This window comes from Ciconia boyciana, chromosome 4 (assembly GCF_034638445.1).
Source record: "Ciconia boyciana chromosome 4, ASM3463844v1, whole genome shotgun sequence".
In the NCBI taxonomy this organism is placed as follows: domain Eukaryota; kingdom Metazoa; phylum Chordata; class Aves; order Ciconiiformes; family Ciconiidae; genus Ciconia; species Ciconia boyciana.
In genome coordinates this window covers 25905389-25925085 of record NC_132937.1, presented here as the reverse complement: position 1 = coordinate 25925085, position 19697 = coordinate 25905389, and the positions used below count along the sequence as shown (strand labels likewise).

General features: G+C 45.6%; 1 protein-coding gene across 2 annotated transcripts; it reads right to left on the bottom strand.

Annotated features, from left to right (window-relative positions):
• Positions 1-4096: 4096 nt before the first annotated feature.
• NARS1 (asparaginyl-tRNA synthetase 1) lies at positions 4097-19206 on the bottom strand. Of its 2 annotated transcripts, none has more exons than XM_072859337.1 (15): positions 19052-19206; positions 18017-18099; positions 17741-17806; positions 17541-17633; positions 17017-17106; positions 15669-15747; positions 14579-14649; positions 14208-14294; positions 10971-11192; positions 10388-10587; positions 9796-9931; positions 8629-8742; positions 6929-7060; positions 6190-6321; positions 4097-5578 (listed from the first exon to the last, which is right to left on the bottom strand). In XM_072859337.1, exons 1-15 carry the CDS (start codon positions 19092-19094, stop codon positions 5447-5449), a joined length of 1680 nt encoding a protein of 559 aa, XP_072715438.1. In that variant the 5' UTR covers positions 19095-19206; the 3' UTR covers positions 4097-5446. The 2 variants fall into 2 exon arrangements, with proteins under 2 accessions (XP_072715438.1, XP_072715437.1); XM_072859336.1 differs by lacking the exon at positions 19052-19206 and adding an exon at positions 18627-19011.
• Positions 19207-19697: the final 491 nt, after the last annotated feature.

The window sequence follows — 19697 nt, the reverse complement described above, 5'->3', positions numbered from 1 at the left end:
ACGCGCCGGCACTCTGCCTCTGCTCCCAAGTGAACACGTGTGGGTCTTGGCCCAGTGCACAGGGAAAAAAACCCCTAAATCATTATTTACTGTGATGGACACATTTTTGCTCTGCAGACTGAAATCTTCTCTAAGAGATGGAAAGAATAGGCTTTTCAAAGCTCAAATTCTGCATCTGCCATGGCACAGTGGGAAAACTTTGCAATAGGGCTGCACCTCGCGCACAGGGACACGCACTGTGTTTACAGCGTGCATCATTTATGAGGAGATTTCCTTCGCATGCTGGGAGGAACAGCGTTTCTCGGCTGGAGGCAGATATCCGCAGACCTGGATTTATGACCAGCAGCACCTCTGCAAACCGTTACGGCGCAAGTTGTGCTTCTCGGTCACAGCCTGGCGCAGTTTGTGCACACTAGGAATCAAAGGCGGCTCTTTGGTGGGCAGGAGGGGGCGGACAGGGAGGTACTGCTGGCCCTGCTGCTGACTTGCTCCGTGCGCTCTGGTGCTCTCACTGCTGGCCCTAACGCCATAGTCCTTGCCTCTCTTTTCCACATCATAAATTTAGACAGCAGCACTGCAGGTCCTGTGCCTGAGGAGCAGGACAGCCAGGAAGAGCTCCAGCTCAGGTGGAACAAGAACTAAGAGCAGTGCACAGGACGGACTGCAGTGGGACAGCCCTGCAGCAGGGCAGGGCCTGACTTCTGCGTCAGGGCTCCTGGCTCATCAGACCCACCGGAGCAGGAGTGCAGAGCTTGCCTGGTAACCTCCATTCCTGGTAGAAACACGAAGGAACAAATACCAGAACAGTTATCCCGCACACAAACCTTTGATTTGCATCCCACATCTCAGCAGCGGTTTCGGTCACTCCATGGACAGCTTATGGAAGCCGGGAAGGGCCCGGGGGTGTGATGCACCCACCCTCACGCCTGCAACTCCTGCAGCGAGGGGCTTCCTCAAAGCCCGTCCCAACGCTTCCAGGCTTGGCACATACCACCTCTCCTCAGGCTGGGCACACCTTGCGGGGCGGAGGCACCTCTCTTCTGCCCCTCACACGGCTGCCCTGCTTACTGCCCTGCTTACTGCAGAGGGGGTGGCAGGCCCCCACCTGACTCCTAGTGCTGGGACAACACCTTTACCTGAAAGCAAAACCTTACGCTAGCAAAAGTCCCCATGCTTGATAAAATCCTGAGCTGTCCATAAACTTCTACTTCTTGTGGAGCTGGGGGACAGGCGGCTGGCAGCTCATCCCACAACGACGGGGGTTTTGGCAGCTCGGCTGCCTGGGCAGGGTAGCGGGGAATTGCCTGGTTCATTGCCCCGTGGGCAGGTTCTCCAGAGATCTGCCGTCCAAAGGCAGACCCAGCTCTCGCCACCCAAGGCCCGGCAGCACCACACTTCTCCTCGCCCCTCTGGTGAGCGGTGGCCGTTTTGGTCATGGCTGCCCAGTGGGGAAGTGAGCAAAGAGGAGAAACGCCATGTTTGTGAAGGATGCTGGGCTCCCTGGGATAGTTAGTGCCACACCACGGGCAAAGAACTTCAAAAGGTCCTTACAAAGGGTGGCCAGATGAGTTTCAACACAGATAAATATAAAACAATGCACGTAAGGAGATGTAATCTGAACACGGCTACACGATGGTAATCTCAAAAAGCTGCCAAGTTACTTGGAGCCAGCGCTGGCAGTCCAGTTTGCCAATTACCAATCCGACTGTGCGGAGATACCTTGAGGGAAAATGAAAGTGAGGATGAGGAGAAAGCCAAGTTCTGATTGCACATTTTCTCCTCTTTTGCAGATCTGTTTAGCCTTTCTAATAGAAATAAACCAAGTATTCTTGTATTCCAAGCAGCTGCGGTGCCTTTCTGAGAGCTGTTATTAACAATTGCGATCTGCAAGGGATGTAAGCTGCGCAGGAATTTGTGATGGAGCCCGGAGGAAACTGCTGCTCCCTCTAGTCCCTGGCGTCCTAACAGCTGGTGAGACCAACAAGCTGCTTCGCTTCCCCGGCATCTGACCAGTACTGCCCACATATACAAAGTACTCGTATTATTAAGGAGGACTTCATAATTATTAACATCGAACTTGGATGGGAAGGACCCAGGAACACTGCTAGCCCAAAGAACACGTGAAGCAGTAAACGTGATTAAACCAGCCCAGAATTAAGAATATACAATCAAAAAGCTTTACTGACAGAGAGCTTGGAACCTGGCTTTCTGGACAGCTGCCAGAAACACCCAGGATCATCATCAGTTTTAAATCACTGGAGACATAATCAAACTCAGCAGATTTTGTAAGAACACTGTAAAAAAAAGAAATTACACCATACAAAACCACAACTGATGGACATAGAAATAAAACCAAGCTACATTTATCATTTTTCAGTCTCTAGAAGTAATTTTTTTTTTCTTAATGATCAAAGACCTGAATTGAGCCTCGATGATAAATCAGGAACTACACCAATCCCATTTAACATAGCGAAGGTTTGTTTTGAAGCAGCATTTTGACATTACCACATTCCTGTCGGCTAGGTTTCCGTGCCTGCCTAAGGAATTTCTCCTTATTACTCCACTGGTGGATTTGCACAGGCTTTTGCTTAATTCAGGGATCTTTCCCGCGCAGGTGGTTTGCCCAGCACCACCTCTGCTCCACGGGCGGATGATGGAACTGCACAGCAGTCTCCGTTCGACTGACAGCATCTTTCATCCCAGTCACCTTTTAAGCTCGTTATCTGATCTGCCTCTTCCACGAGCACCTCTTAAGTCCTCAGACCTTCCTCTAGTAGCTCCCCTGATGCGGAGGCTTTTAACCTTTACAAAGCAGCTCAGCCCTGCCAGTTTTAAGGACAGAGAACTGATTGCCAACAAGTGATTTTTTCTAGTAGTATCTTTTCCCAATCTTTCTCCTCCCTTCCCATCACTTCAGGCACTTGAAGAAAATTTTTTTTATAAAGTCTTTCTATGCTCATAAATGCCTCAATATTCTGAATTACAGAAGCCTCTTGAGCTCCGCTCCCCCCCCCAAAAAACCCACTAACAACAAAAAATCCCACAAAAACAAAACCCCAAGGGGCAGGATTACTACTTGGTAGCATGTTCAGCTTCCGGACTGGGGTGATTTTTCCTGCAGCTCACTGTTAAGAAGCTGTCAAGTATGTAAGTTCAGAAGTAAGAAATTGCTAGCATTTTGTTGCAGTCAAGCTTGTTAATTTTTCTCCTCTTCCTCTAGTTTATGTACTTAACACACACGCAACCATACCCCAAACTGCAGGAAATTCACAGCTGACTGTACTTTTGCAGGTATTTAAAAGAATCTTTTAAGTTCTATGTTCAGACAAAGGACAACCCATCAAAAACGGAGTAGGGCAAATGTGAGAGTGAGCTGAGGCATGTTGCTGTACAAGATTTTCTTCTATTGAGCCTACAAAAGGACTGGGAAAATAGGTGAAAAGGGTGAATTCAAAGAGAGCTGGATAAGAAAGAAAACCATCCTAGCAATGCTCATTTCTCAGAGCATCTTTCACTCATCCTCATGCAGCCTCCACTCGCCTCCCCTGCTTCAAAGGGGCACCCGTCAGGTCACACAGCAATGCCACAGCGGTCCCCAACAAACCCCGAGACATTAAATCCAGACGTTTTAAGAGCTCTGGAAATAACCTCACTTCTTCCAACTGTATCAGTTGGCGAAGCAGATGTTAACTCTGCTTACAAACCTGGCCTCACTTCGGGCAGCCACAGCTACAAGCGCCAGAAGTCAGGGCCTGCTCCCCCGGGAGCAGCTGCCTTGGCAACCAATTCCTCAGCACCACATTTCTCATTTTTTCTCTCTAGGATGTTCCAACTGGGTAGCTGAGGTGGTCTATCCAAAATATAAAAATTCATGCCTTTAAGTTAGTTAATGGGGATTTAGTTTAAAAAGAAAAAAAGCTAGTTCCATTTTTTGGAATATGTGTTTACCACACTTGAAAATTCTCTTCCTGTGCTTTTGCCCACACAGATATTGCCTATGCCAGGAGAGGCTATATTAAGCAAGTAAGCTATAAAGACAAAGTGAAAGGACAGGAACAGACATTACAGGTCAATAACTACTGTCTTGCACACCAACTCATGTTGCCATAATTTATTGGTTGCTGATTTAGACCAGTTTATGTAAGTAGCATGCAAGATGAAGAAAACCAGTCACTTATGACAAAAATATGGGTATTGCACAGCTCAACAATTCTACGAATGGCAAATCCAGATCAAGCCTCACTGCAGGTAGCAAATGATGCACCTACCCATTTTTTTTCTCTCTAGTAAAAGGGATTTCTTTATTTATGATTAAAAAGCATACAGATGGCTCAACACATTAAATATTTAATTAATCCTATTTGATAACTTGATTATCACAGAATCTGCTCAGATGCAGTAGCACAAGAGAACACGGAGCCAGCTAGGAAACATGGAACTGCTCTACTATTAAAACATACTTTAGCATGACATGGGAAAGCCCTGCTTGAACTACAACTCATCTAGAGAGGACAGCAACTCAGTCAGCACACAATGCTGAAATCCAATTGTATTTCAAAGTTACCAGTTCCTTTGGGTCTTCAATCGGTCATTCCTGGTTTGGAACAGATGGCAGAACCTTAATTTGGAAGGCACCAGAAACATCCCAGTGCCCGCGAGTGCTCTGACAACGTGTCCCCTCCTACTGTAATTCAGCACAGGCTGGGTGCGCATGGACCCACTATAGCGCTTCATCCACAGGTATCAGGAAAAAGTAGCAAAGCGTACCTCACCATCAGCCTCATCATTTCGAACCAATAAATAATCTGGGAAAAAACAACCACCCCAAAAAACAACCCATGTCTCTTGCAGTGGAATTTTGTGCTCAATACTACATACCTTGCTACTGAATAAACTCAAACAGAACTTCCATTAAAAACAGTAGGAGCTAAAAAAGCGCAGCACTTAATATAATTATTCCCATTTTATACTTTGTTGAGCTCTTTAGATGATGTCTCTTCATACCATTCTCAGAGGTCGGTATTTGGGAATTTAGAGAGCTTGAACTCCTGATTTCTCCAACAAGAAACCACAAGAGAAAACAGGTTAAAATTAAAGCAAATTTAAAAAACAAAACCAAAAAAACCTCCAAGAAACCCGAATGGCCAGCATATTTCCTTTTAAGTCAGAGAAATTAAAAGCAGAAGTGTATTTTGTTTTTTAAATGACAGCTTATCATGATCTTTGTTTCACGTTGACTTGAGAGCATAAATGCACCTAACAATTTTTCCTAAGGCTTCTTCCAGTTAATCAGTAGCATTTTCCTTTTCACACCCTAAAATTAGTATTTCTATTAGCAACAGGTTGCAATAAGTCTTGTTCTCAGACAGGTTGTAGTATAGCAGAGTGTATCGTTCTTTTCCAAGCAGCAGTTGCTCCGTTTTCTAGGAGTTTATCACAAGGATGGCTAAGGTTTGCAGCGCTGGACAAAGCGTGGATAGAGACAGACATCTCGGATATGGTGTCTATTCAGAATCCAGGTTAGGAACCGTTCTAATCCCAAACCATATCCACCATGAGGGCATGTACCATATTTTCTCTGTGAAATTAAAACCAGAGAGTAGATATTAAACATCTTCTTGTTATTTATATTATAATTGCCATAATACCACCAGAAAAAAAAACAACCAAACCCTTCCAGGATTATTTTCTGAATGATGAGGAAAGTGGACTACGCTCTTTTCAGGCAAGATATTTGTGCTTAGTTGTCCTGAGTTTCCTGGAGCAGTGTAAGGACTAGAAGAGGAAAAAGGAAGGTGAAAAAAGAAAGTCTTAACGATTCTTTTTCAACCGCCTCCTTTTCTCCTCCCCTTACACTAGCTAGAGCTTAGCCATTCGAGTCTTTACAGACCAACCCAACAACAAGACCTCCACAAACACTGCAGAAGACATTACGAGGGGAATACACCTGCACAGACCAGTCTAATGAAGGTGATCTGGTAAGGGCAGCATGCAACTGCAGCAAGCAGCAGCAATTTTAACAGAATGGAAGCTGTTACCCATTGCATTTTGCCAATGGTTAAATGACTATCTACTTTGGGCCACGAAAAATATGTTTCCAATTTAGACTGCATCATTTTAAGAGCAGTTTTAAAAAAAAAAATCAACTATCATATCTGACAAGCAGCACATCTAATCTGTTTTACAAACCTGGTCCGTATACCAGTAGTACGGCGTGGGATCGATGCCCTCTCTCTTATAGCCTTCGAGTAGCTCCTCACTGTCCCAGATACGCATAGAGCCTCCAACAATTTCACCAACGTTAGGCATCAGCACATCAACCTGCAACACACAACATGAGATCAAACCATTACAATTAAACTGCCTGCAGGAAGGGGAGGAAAAATAGCCCAAACTTAAAACTGTATTTCCATAACACATTTTACCATGTAATTTTAATTCTCCATGACAGGAAGGAAGGCAATTCCTTCCAGACCCAATTTATAGATGGAATGAACTAACTGACTAGGTGCTCTAACTTCATCTCCAATACGCTTGGCCACGCCAAACTGTAAAAAACAAACACAAGCCACCACAAAACTACAAACCCAGCAGCATTCCTGGCAGCCACCACTCTTCCTGGCTGCCAGACAGCCAGCGTTTAAACAATACAGTCTCCGAGAAGTCACAGAAGTATTGTCACCAGACTAGCACCTACCTGGGGTCAGTGAAGAGCATGCTCACTATGATCTACTGACACTATCAGCACTTCAGACTTGCTTCGTTTATTTCTATAGGATCAACAAGCCATGCCGAGAGACACCCAAAACAAAGCCTGGTAAGAATTCTCCAAGGTTTTCCTGGAGTACTTATTCATTTTACACTCACTCATGCTGACGTTCCCTACTCTAGTTAGAAGCCCGCAACACTCGGTAAAATACCAACTTACAGATTCAGTAAGCCGGGAATCATCATGGCAGCGCTGCATATAGAAAGACTTTATCTCTGCAGGAAATCGGCACAACAAGATTGGCTCATTAATGGTGTCTGTCATCAGTCTCTCAGGAGCTTCAGGAATATCCTAAGGTTAGAGAAGGCTTTATTAATAATTTAAAACCAAAACCACTCCAACACCTTGAGTTCCACATGTATCGGGCATGAAACAAAAACAGCTTCAGACCACACATATCCACACATTTGTCCTAATGTACCTAAACTTTTAAAACAAACTTATCTTAGAAGAAACTATATTTAGATATAAAAACATATATGTTGGGATGGGGGGGGGATCTGTTCAATTAAAATCCAAGTCTTCCTAATGTTTCAGACAGAAAACTGAGGAAAACCTAACCTGAAATGTAGACTTTCCAAACATCCAGTAAACACTGAAGAGCTTACCTAATCTCCTTCCTCCCCAATACCGTTTTCCACAAACCTTAAAACTAAGAAGTTTAAGTTTTTCCTTGTTGTGCATATGGGCTATTTTTTAAAAACCTCAACTGAAGTTTTCTGACTGAAACTTGAGGAACCGTGCAACACCTACCAGAAGTTTCATTTTTATCAATTCAGCAGTTTATTGTCTAAAAACTGGGGAGAAGTGAAGGATGACACCACAGTTACACTGACAGAGAGGGAACATCAGTGATGATGTGATCGTGGCTTGTTAAATTAACACTCTTTGTTTAGTCAAAAAACTCTGTCTATCCCTAAAAGGTTTAATTTGAACTTTTATTCAGCCAACAGTATCACACTTTTCTTAGATTCTGAGTTACAGGCAGACAATTAGATTTTTTATTTAATAGGAAAAACCAGCCACACCTGTTACTTGTTTTAATCCAACTGCACACTGCTACAGCACTGACTGCTGTGGGAGGGGGGCAGAAAGCAGCCAGCTATAGCATGCGCAGCAAGGGAAGTGCAAGGAACACAGGCCTTGTGCAAGGGCAGCTCACAAAGCAAATGTCAGCCTGCCATGGGGGAGAGGAGGTGAGAAGCCTTATTTCCCTCTGGCACCTTAAGTTCGGTGCAGTTTGAAGGCCTCTCCCTCCCTTCATCTCTACCATCTTTGATACAGATGGGAAAAACGGTAAGAGCAAAAAACCCAACCCATCTGATTTTGAGCTGCCAAGGTTCCCTCAGAATATGCTGTGTAGACTCTGAAGTTAAACAATTATATGATCTCCTCCTAAAAATCTCCCTTCTCTTAAATCCTTTGATGACTATGGCTACACGACCAAGTCCTCTTGAGCTCCTTCACGTAATTTTGTCTCACATGTTGGAGAAGAGCGAGACAGGGAAGAGATGGACAGATGACAACAGATTTTGATTCCAATGTTCAAAGACAGTATGTGAAACCCAACCCACACTTGCACTCCCTGATACGACATCACTACACCTCCCAGCACAGTTCAGACGAAAATCCAGGCCTCACTGAATTTTATAGCAAAACTCCCTTTAACTTAAATGGGACTAGAACTTCACTCCATATGGATATAATTCCAAACAAAACGTAACAGATTCACGCAGCAACAGTAAGCCCATAGCATTATACTCCAAACACACTGTTCTTCAAGGGCCTTATACACCCTTGGTGCACGGCCGTGGGATTTTGTTTGGTTTTAATTCCTAAAGAGCCTCAGAAAGACTTACTTCCCCAAACTCATAATAAGTGCCATCTTCCTTCTTCACATCGTGTTCCTTTAACCACTCAATGGCTTCAGTATAGTTCATTCGACGGAAAGGACGTTTAGGGGGCTTGAAGCCCTGTAAATAGAAGTAGACAAAGACAGATGTGAGAGTACCATTTTTAAAAAAGAATACTATTCTAGTTGATCAGCAAGTCCACTTCCAGACTTGAAGCATACACATTACTCTTTCCAGCTCATACATCAAGAAATTATTACTTAAAAAAAAAAAAATCAAGCTCAGTACTGAAAAGCTAGAACTAAACACAACCATCTTCCAAGCCCAGTAAAGCTCCCAGACCAGATACCGAAAAAGATGGCAAGAGAGAGAAGAGAGGAGGTATTTTCAAAGCTGTTTCCTTTTCTGTATTAATTCACTGCACATGTAAGTGTTTCAGGCTGAGCCATTAGCAGAGGTTCCATGCCCAAGGCCACAAAAGAACATTTTTGCTTCCCTGTGCACAGAACAGCTTCAGAACCCGCCTCTGTGAGGTGGGTCGTGCTCCTGCTACTTCCTACCTCCTGCCCCCTGTCTCAGCCCAAGTTTAAAACTGAACCTCCTGGTGTTTATCAGGAAAACAGGTCAAAATAACAGGCATGACTAAGTTTGTATGCGCTCCAAGAGAAAAGCTAGGGATGGAGATAAAGTTAGCAGTCTCTTAAAGCCATCTTCTTTGCAAAGGCAACAGAAGACAAAAGGTCTCTAACAAATGAAAATAGCTTTACAGAGCTCCACGTTGCAGGGTAGGAAGTAAAACACCAGTTGTTTCATTGCTCCCTTGTGCTCAATCTGCAAGTACCGGCCGATCAATATTACGAGCTCTGGGATAGAGGTTTTTATTCCACTGGTACAGTACACATTGCAATAAATCCCAGCACATTGTTGGCTCCTGGAACTTGCTAGCAGGGAACTTTTTTCCCCACAGTCCCCTGCTTCTGGAAGAGTCATTACCAGCCTTGCAGCATTTTCATCCTTTTGACGTTACTTAATATTCTTTTTCTTATTATTAATAATAGGAAGCAAGCAGAGCTCACTGCCATGCCCTGCCTTCCCCAGATGAACACGCTGATCAGGAAAGGCTAAAGGCTGTATTTTCTTGGCTATTGGTGACTGTTCCACATTGCTGCCTACCGGGTTTAGGTCATACAGTGAGCTTGATGCAGATGACTTCAAGACTCTGTCCACTACATCACAAACCAAGCTCTCCAGACGGTCCAGTAAATCCTCAAAACTTATAAAAGGACATTCAGCTTCAATGTGAGTGTATCTGAAACACAAAGTCATGCCATTACAAAACCACACACGAGCCACAGATCTTTAGCTATGACAAAAAAAATCTCATGAGAAGAAAAAACACAACACAAGAACACACACTTTTGTCCCTGTTTTCATTTATCCCACTTCTACACTGTAAAGGAAATAAAGCCACAAAAAAAAAAAAAGGAAGACAACAGTATGAACTGTATTTTCTAAAAAGACAAAGCTTCCTAAAAATGTATCAGCTGTTTCACCCAGATCTTCCTTCACTAAATGTCAACGTATTGTGACCAGCTGGACATTCACCAAGACAAGGTATTACGCCCAAATACACTTTTGATCAGTCCTTCCACATCAGTATTATGCTGTCTGCTCACTGTACATTATGTCACCCAACTGCCTGCTACTCCCCTGCTTTATAAATTCACTTATACATAAATAACAAAGACGTATACTCTCTCCATACTCTGCCAAGTGTCTGCGGGTCCTGGATTGCTCAGCTCTGTATGACTGAGCAACACAGAAAACATCTCCTAATGCTGGAATGCAGGTCTCCAGGTAGAGCTGGGACGATTGTGTTAGGTACGCCTCTTCACCAAAATAATCCAGTTTGAACAGGGTTGAGCCTCCTTCCACCTGTGTCTGGACTAAAGTTGGTGGTGTGACCTGTTAAAGAACAAGGCTGTCATTACTCGAGTGAAGAATTAAGGACAACGATGACAACACAGAAGAGCAGTGATGTAAGGCACACTCTTCCAGAACACCATCTGCAAAGCTTGTATGCATGCATACAAGTACTTCAGTCTGATATCCTTCAGCACCCTAAAGAGAGGTACGCAGGCCGTTTGTGAGTCACCCTGTAACACTTGTCTACACACCTTTGAGATCTATGTCGATGAAAGTGATCAGATAATGATTTCCTAATTGACAGCTTTTCTTTTGCCCCTTCCAGGTCAATTAGAAAGTCTACACAGTTTTTCCAGGAAAAAGATAGCCTTGAAGTCAGGACATTAAAGCAGTCATTTGCTGACAAAGGAAAATATACTTACTTCATAATATCCATTGGCAAAGAAATGATCCCTGAAGGCCTGTACTACCATGGAGCGCACCTTGAAGATTTTGGACATATTCTCGCCTCGAATCATCATATGCCGGTTGTTAAGTTGCACATCAACCTCCGAATCCTCATTGAGCAGATTGTCAGCCCCTCCTGCTGGGGCCAGGCCAATAAGCTCCCAGTAATCACAGTTCAGCTCGTGGCCTCCTGGAGCCTATCAATTTGAAGAGAGACAAAAGTTTCACAAGTCCACTTTTTGCCCCTTGGATGTCACCATCTGGCATCATGACAGAGATGTTAATCCAGTTTAAACAAAAGATGCTACAATCCTAATTGCAGTATTTTCAAAGGGACTGCTTTGTAACTCAGTCATACCACGCTTGGAAACGCCATTTGTAACCCACCGTGAGTCTCTCAGACTCAACATGAATGGGATCGACTGCTACAGGCAGACAATTAGAAGCTTCCAGATACATTCAGTTTAAGTATAATATATCACAGACAGCTGTGTTTATTCAGCTGGAAGAACAGAAAGCTAAGCAGGGGGAAACTACTTACTACCTTCAACTATTTAATGGGTAGTTATAGAGAAGATGGAGCCAGACTCTCTTGAATGTGTCCAGTAAAAGGACAAATATCTCAAGTTGCAGCAAGGGAGAATTCAATTGGCTATAAAGAAAAAAATTCTTCATAGGGTGGTGAAATGCTCAAGCACAGACCAAGCCAGAGTGCAGTCTCCATCCCTGGAGACATTCAGAAACACATTTGGACAAGACCCTTGGCAGCCTGACCTCACATTAGATCTTCTTTAAGAAGAGAGTGGACCAGAAAACCTTCAGAGGTTCCTCCCAACCAAAACCATTCTGTGGTAACTTACGCTGCGTACTAGTTTTGGCTGGGATAGAGTTAATTTTCTTCACAATAGTTTGTATGGTGCTACAACACAACACACTGGCGCAAAGAACCTTCCCGTATGCCTTAAGAACACTACACACACACACAGAGTGAAGAGACCTCCCATCTATTAGAAGAAAACACAGACCCAAGACTGCAGTACGACATTCAAGGCGTTTTGTTCTTTGTCCTATTTGAGCCACATTCTCCTACCGGATGGCAAACTTTGAAAAAGTTGAACAAAGTTGCTTAGATCATGACAGAGGCAGAACTATCTCACTGTGGGTACTTTTGAGTTTGTCTGTCAGAGACACCTGAGCAATCTTTCTGCACTAGGTAGCGCCTCACCACAATGTGAAAATAGCAAGTTTCGTGCTGGCTCATATCCCCTGTCCCTTTGCTGCCATATGGCAAGCCCAGGTCCCCGCGCCAGGGCTCAGCCCTGTCCGGCTGCCCGGGCTACAGCACAGACGTCTCTTTTCTGGTCTCACCAGCTCCCCCGTGTGGGTCACAGTAGGCTCCTGTCCCCTTAAATGGTATTTTTTTCATTCACAGTATTTTCAGGGTACAAATGCACATTTTCAAAGTCTAATCAACAGATTTTTACAAAGCTGGTGGTTTTGTTCACTAGAAGCATCGTATCATTGTGATGAGACATGAAAACATGGAAGCGTTTTCAATGTCCAAAACATGAGGAGCAGTAACATATGAGCTACTTATGATTACCAAACTGCATAAAGTTCTTTCTTTTTAGAAGTCCCAGTAGTGTAAGTTACGAAGGAAGAAAGGAAATCTTGCTAACTTCTGATCGGCAAACACAACAGGGAGTGCATTGACATTTAACTGAGCTTGGCTCTCTAACATTAGGTCGATCTCTTGGGGACAGGACCCGAGTGGCAGGGACAACTAGAACAATTAAGCCGATCTAAATTTCATTTGCAAAACATGCCAGTAATGGCCAACCTTATGTGGCTTACAAGAAAATTGAATTATCTACAAAGGACCACAAAAGGTTAACACTTTGACCTTATTTTACACACTACAGGCAGCCACAGAGAGGGACTACTTTGTTCAAATATTGTCTAACACGTCTTGGAAACATTGTTTGAAGCAATATAACACTCCACAGTGTGATTCCCCCCCCCCCAGCCCCTGACATGTTTCTTCTCCCCGTTATCTTACTAGAGCTAGTACACTTACTCAAGAGACCAGACAGGAGAATATAGATTGTCAATCCACACAAAAGAACAACTCTCACTGCAAGAGTGGATGACAACTTTGAATATATATCTAAAGGAAGAGGTAAGCTTACAGACTAGCAACATTAAACATACATCTGTCCTCTAAATCTCAACATTACTGCTTTGCTTTCTCCTTCAGGAAAAAAAAAAAAAACGTTACTATGAGCAGCTATCAAGAGCTCATGTCTTAAAAGGACGACTTAATATTTAATAGAACAAATGTGGCCTGAGCTTGCTTGCAGTTTCTGCACCACAAGTTAAGTTTTGCAACACGGACACAACTTACTTCTGTCTCTCAGTCACCTCTTAATAACCAAGACAGAAGTCTTACAATAATTTTCAATTAATATCCTGATATAGGCCTGTGCGTCCTGATGAGTGCATTGAGTTGCTGTCACAGTTAATGGTTCCTAAAAGCTTCTCTCCTGCCTTCAGTTTGAATCCTTTTTATGGCCATCCTTCACGCATAGCTGCTTAACGTGGCTTTAGCCCTAACTCCAGATTCAAACAATTTTCCAAACAGTAACAGTTTGTAGATCTAGGCTGGAATGACAAAGGCACAAGGCATAAGCAGCATCATATTTTGAGACCTAAAATCACACCTGCCCACTCCTTAGTCTGAGGCCACCATTATGAACAAAGGTTTACAAAACAAGTTGTAGTAAACTTGTTCATACACCCACCAAGTGTTGGAGGACAAATACAACACGAAGAGCCTACAAACCCATCTCAGTAAAAGAAGAGAGCTAATCCCAAATTCTTAGCCCCACAAAATAAAAACTGAGTAAACCTCGTTAGGGAAAATAAAGCTATGTTGTTTATTTAACGTAATTTCCCACTGTTATATTCTAGGAAATACCTATGGCACATATCAGTGGAAAATTGCTTCAGGCAAAAGCAGAACAGTCACATAGTTCACCTGTCACACACTGAACTGTGGGTGACAGCAGCAGCTATGGGAGGTTTGCTCTTTTCTCTAAACCAAATTCCCACCGAAATTATCTGGTAGTTATATCCACCTCTGCTTCTCTTTCCATCAGGAAAATGATAAACTGTTAAAGAGCAAGAGAACCCAAGCACACTAACTCCCGTACCTGCTTGCCTTCAGGAACAAGGTTCAGCATACCATACACTGCAACGCTGCTCTCCGTAGAGAGAATTAGCCCGTTGTAACACTGACACTACAGAAAGAAAAAGAGACAGAGGCATAGTTAAGGCAATTTTTTTAGTTTTAGTTTTCCTGCAACATCTATTGGAGTCACAGACAAGATTAACTCCTAGTCACTTCTAAAGAGTTCTCATATTGACAAAAAAATTCTAGTGGTAGGAGATACAATTTAACAATAATACAACTTAATCAGTAGGTTTAGGACAACTTCTAATCGTCTATATAAAAGAAAGATGGATGAGGTATGAACACTTCACTTATTTAATGACAGAACAGAATTAAATCATCACAACTTACCAGTTCATCTGAAAGGACGCACTGAAGAAAACCTGTGCCATCTCGCAAAACAATGAACATCAAATTTTTTCCTAGTTAAAAAGGAAAGAAAAAGAACCAGTGAGCCTCAGCTTTATTCACCGATCCATTTGAACAGACCCACTCCCAAGACATATCAATCACTGAGGTGCAGATTGTTACAGAAGGACTGTGATCACATTCTTCCGTTTTAAAAAACAAAGATGCCCCGGGTAAGCACTGAAGCATTAGCACAGTTACAGAAGCCTGTCACAGAGCTGTATTTTATATAACAAGTTAAAATAAGTTTCAAGAGACATGAAGAGCAAAGCCTGCTCCAGCCTCAAGAGGGCTGGGATTGCACCGCCACGCCATGACTTCAAACATCCCTCTGGTCCTGAGGGACTACAAGTCTGCTTGCAGAAACGCTGACTGCACAGGCCCAAGGTACACCTAACACGGATAAAGCAATGTCCCCCTGGTCACCCACCTCTCCACAAAAGCATCTAATTACAAAAATAATTTGCTAGAAACTGCTCATGATATCCAGATCCACAACCACTTAGTGAAATCCCTCAGTGATAATTTGCACGAATACCTGTGGAGTCAGAACCACCTCTGCCGTGTGCTTCCATGCCCTAACCGACGCCACCTTGCTAACCAGAATACCAGTCATTTTGACAGCAAGTATTACTTGCTAAACTTATTTTAAAAGAAGTTATGCTACTTTATATAACTTTAAAATTCCAATTTGCTGATTTCTCTATGAGCACATGCTAGCTACCGCCTCAGTTTGCAGGATTAGTTTAAAACACAAAACAAGTCTTTTGAAGAAATTCTGTGCAGGACTGGCCTCCAAATTGAAAATCCCACAAGACTTCAACTAAGAAACGTCTATATGCTCATACCTCATGCAGAATTTTCAGTGTTGTAGTGACCACTGTGATAAACCAAAGAGAACATCTAGCTGATGGTTTAAAAATTTAAGAATAGGCGCTGTCCGATTCATTGCAAGTGTCCCAATTTTGAAGGCTACTAAATTTGTTCCATCTCTCTGCACGGGTTCAATAACTTCTAAATGCTTGTGGTTTACCTTGCCTCCGTAACCTGTGAATCCAGCCAAAAATCTTCACTCTCTGGCCTCTGTAAGCCTCCAGAGCACCAATCTTTACCTGTGAAGCAGGGAATAAAAGCAATCAAACAGAGAAATTATTCACCATTTAGATGGCGTTTTCCACATGATTACTTAGAATACAAGCGTATATGACACCTCCCTCCCCAAGATGGCTCCTCCCAGCAGCACCTGAAGCGAAGTTCCACCCAGGGTATAAGCACAGCTGTCGATACCAAACAGCTGTTTAGTAAGGAAAGAGTATTTTAGCCAGGACAGGCAGCACATTCGGACAGCATTTCCAGACTTCACATTGAGTCCTTTCTATTTAGCAGGCTTGCTTTGCCGTGTAGAAACTAAGGACTGTAAAAGCTCTTAAAGAAGCTCACTTTGCATTTGACCAAAAGAAGTGAGAACATGCAACAGCTCACACCTTAAGCCTAGAGTACTTGGGTACCACGGGAAATCCAAGGTGCATTAAATCACCAAAAGGCTTGGAAAGGATGCCGTTTTCTGGCACTCTGGATTCACTTCTAAAGCCATTCAATAGATGAGTTCAGCTAGCAGTCAAAGAAGCAGAGGACCTGGATCTGACATCGGTACATCTAGACACGTAGCTGGGGTACTGACACCGCCACAGTCACAACAATTAACCCAGCAGGCACCTTCAAAATGGATCACGCCTCAGGCAGTTAAGGACTGCTACAGTGCACCAGTGTGGGAGAGACTGCGATTTCAGCACAGCTGGGCCTGGCCGCCCCTTTCCCAAAGAGCGGCCACGAGAGTGCAGGGCTTCAATCAAAACCATCTTCCACACGTGTACATAGAAACCCCTTCTACACAGGGTGTATACAAAAACCTGTCACAGCAGCATACATAGTACCTGCTCGCTAAACCAAGGACTGCACCAAATCACCAAATCCAGCAGGACTCTACATAAAGCCAAATAAGAGCACGTCTCAATAACTTAAATTACATCCTCTAACCAGAACTGTTTCTTCACTCTCCACCACTATAATAATGAAACTAAGCAAAACTAATGAACTTTTTCAAACAGAAATATGATCTCTACTGGTAGACAAACACAGACACAGAGAAGTCTGATACGCGAACTACGAAAGTTCAGATACCCATCAAGTGTATGAGAGAGACCAAAATCCACACACTACAGGACACAGATAAGCGGAAAAACAAAGTTACATTTATGGACAGCAAAAAGCCAGTGGCCTTCAACAGCTGCCGGAGCCACAAAGCAGAGACAGACTCAATCTTTGTGCAGACAAGACGCTATAACACAGGCCACATATCAAGCGCGCTGGATCTTACTCACACATTTTGGCTCTGGAAGACTAGGGTCATTCTTGACAATAACCTTCTTAGCTTCCTCCAGGTTCTTCTCTCTCCTTAAGAGATCTTCTGCCTGGTTTAAAAAAGAAAATGTATTAAACAGCTGTAACCAGGCTTTGTAAGATTCCCACTCTACAATTACTGGCGACTATAATGTACACTTACAGACATAGATATCGTAAAAAGCCTTGATGTTGCCCTGCTGAGGCCTGAACCTGCCCTAATTCAAGACCAGGATGAGAAACAATGCACAGATGCATTTCACATTTTTTCCAGAAAGTCTAAAGGCAGTAGATTGCGATTACTCAAACTTCATGAGTTTCAGCCATGGGCTTGTCCTAATCTAAACAAAGGCAAGTTGTAAATAACGCATGTGTAAAACAACGACACAGATGAAGAACAAACGGAAGCTTTTTCGGAGGGGTGGGAATGACAACAAAGCTGTTTAATGTTTTTGGAAAAGAAAGGTGGTACGCTTCCTCCAACTTGGTATCGTCTGCAACCTACCTCCTTCTTCTCCTTCGCTTCATTCTTCATTTGTTCCCTGTGCCACAGTTTTTTGACATTTTTCATCTGTGACTTTGAAATAATGGCCCATCTCTAAATCAACCCAAGGAGAGAGCAGAAGATAAAAGATTACATTTGTGTCCCTTTACACAAAGGGGCATTAAAAGAACTTCTACTAGGAAGCTCTAAAGCCACAGCACCTCGTTTTCTTTTTGTGAATCCACATAAATAGTAGGAAACGGTTCCTTTCCTGCTGTCATCAAAGCCTAAAAGGGGGAGAAAAAACCAGAATCAACAGCGCTTCAAGTGAACTAAAGTCATCCTTGAAGAGACTGAGCAGACATCCTTCTTCTGACCCGTCTGGTCAGAGTTGCAAAAGCCGGTATAAAATTTACATTTAGAAATACGAGGCCAATCGCTTGACCTAAAGCGCAGTTCACACTCTTCAAACCAAACAGCAGGTGTTTTCCAGTTACCTTTAAAACAGTCTTGAATGGTTTCTTTTGCGTCCCATCGCCAGTGGAATCATTGCCCTCTCGTTCAGAAACATACAGCTCTTCTGAAATACATCACAAATACAGGCAGTTACTCAAAACACCCCCCCATCAGCTACGGAAACGGTCAGGAAGAAACTGGACACACACAAGGATATAACATCTCCAGGGTTACCAGCAGTGATGAACCGTCAAAAGCAACCAGTTGGTCAGACAGGGTAAGAATTACTTAATATTTTCCATTCTAAAAATCAATCCATGCAGTCACTGTGTTATGCTAAGGTCTTAAGGACTCCCAAGGCACTGAACTCCTGTCAGTCGCCGGCTGCGCGTCAGGAGCCAAAAAGGAAGCGGCCTTTTACAGAAATAACTTTTTCTAGGCAGGCAGGGAGCCAGGGAGTTGAGAGAAGTCGGAGTTCAGGTCGGCGCTTGGCTCGCTCGTAGCCAGGGAATGAATCACAAGGCAGCGGCACAGAACACGCGTCCTCCTTGGGCCAGCGCCGGGACAGAAGCCCGCGCCCGGGCACACGAGCCCTGTGCTCCGGAGCCCTCCAAGCGCCCCCCGCCCGGGTACCCCCGGCCCGCTGCCTGCCTGCTAAAACGCGAACCCCTTCGCTCCCGCGGGCGCGTTTCGGTTCAGCTTCCAGGGGCGGGAGCGGGTGAAGCCCGGGTGCGGCCACCGCAGAGCCCTGCCCCCGCCAGCGCTCCCGCTCCAGCCGCCCCTCCGCTGCGCCGAGCCGAGCCGAGCCCTCTCCCGGCCCTCCGGCCGCTCCCAGGGCTCCCACCCTCAGGCCGGAGCCCCCGGGACGAGCACACTCCCCTCCGGCCGCCAGCCAGAGCGACAGGGACGGGGACGGGGACCGGCAGCCGCCCGCCGCTGCCGCCATCTTCTGCCTGCGGGGCGGGGCGCGGGGCGCGGGCCGGGCCCGGCCCAACCGAACCGCACCGGCAGGCGCTGCCCCGCCGGGGCACGGCCGAGGCCAGGCGCCGCAGAGGCCGCCCGCCGCCGGGCCTCACCCAGGACGAGCGCCGCCGTCCTCCCCAGCACCTCTCCCGCCATGGCCGCAGCCGGCACCGCCGCAGCCCGCCGCCGGAAGCGGCGCCACCGCGCTTCCGCCGCCCTCAGCCAACCCGCCGCCGCCTTGCATCAGCCGCCCGGCCCCGCCCGGCCCCGCCCGGCCCGCAGGCGGGGTCCGAAGGCGTGAAGGGCCCCCGCCCCCGCGCGCGGGCGTGACGGAGGGCGCCGGCGCGTCACAGGGCGCGGCGATTGCGCAATGCGGGCGCGGAGGCAGCGCGAGGGGGCAGGCGGCCCCCGCCCCGCCCCGCCCCGCCCCGCCGCTGAGGGGATGGCGGAGGGCATTCCGTCCGCTGGCACGGCGCGGGCCGCGCTCTCCCCTGCACCGCCACCGTCGTCCCTGCCGCCTGCGCGCCCTCGGGTGACGTCCGGCCCGGGCAGGGGGAGGTGCGGGAGGCCGGCGCTTTCAGACGCCGATTTTCACCGGTGCCGAGGTTCCGGCTCGGCAGCGCGCTTCACCTCGCAGTCCGTCTGCCATGACGCGCACCTGCGGTCAGCTTGGACGCGGCCGCGGGCTGCCGGCCGCTCGCGGCACGGGGTCCCCCCACACCGGGGGAGCAGGCGGGAGGCGGCCAGCGCCTCGGGAAG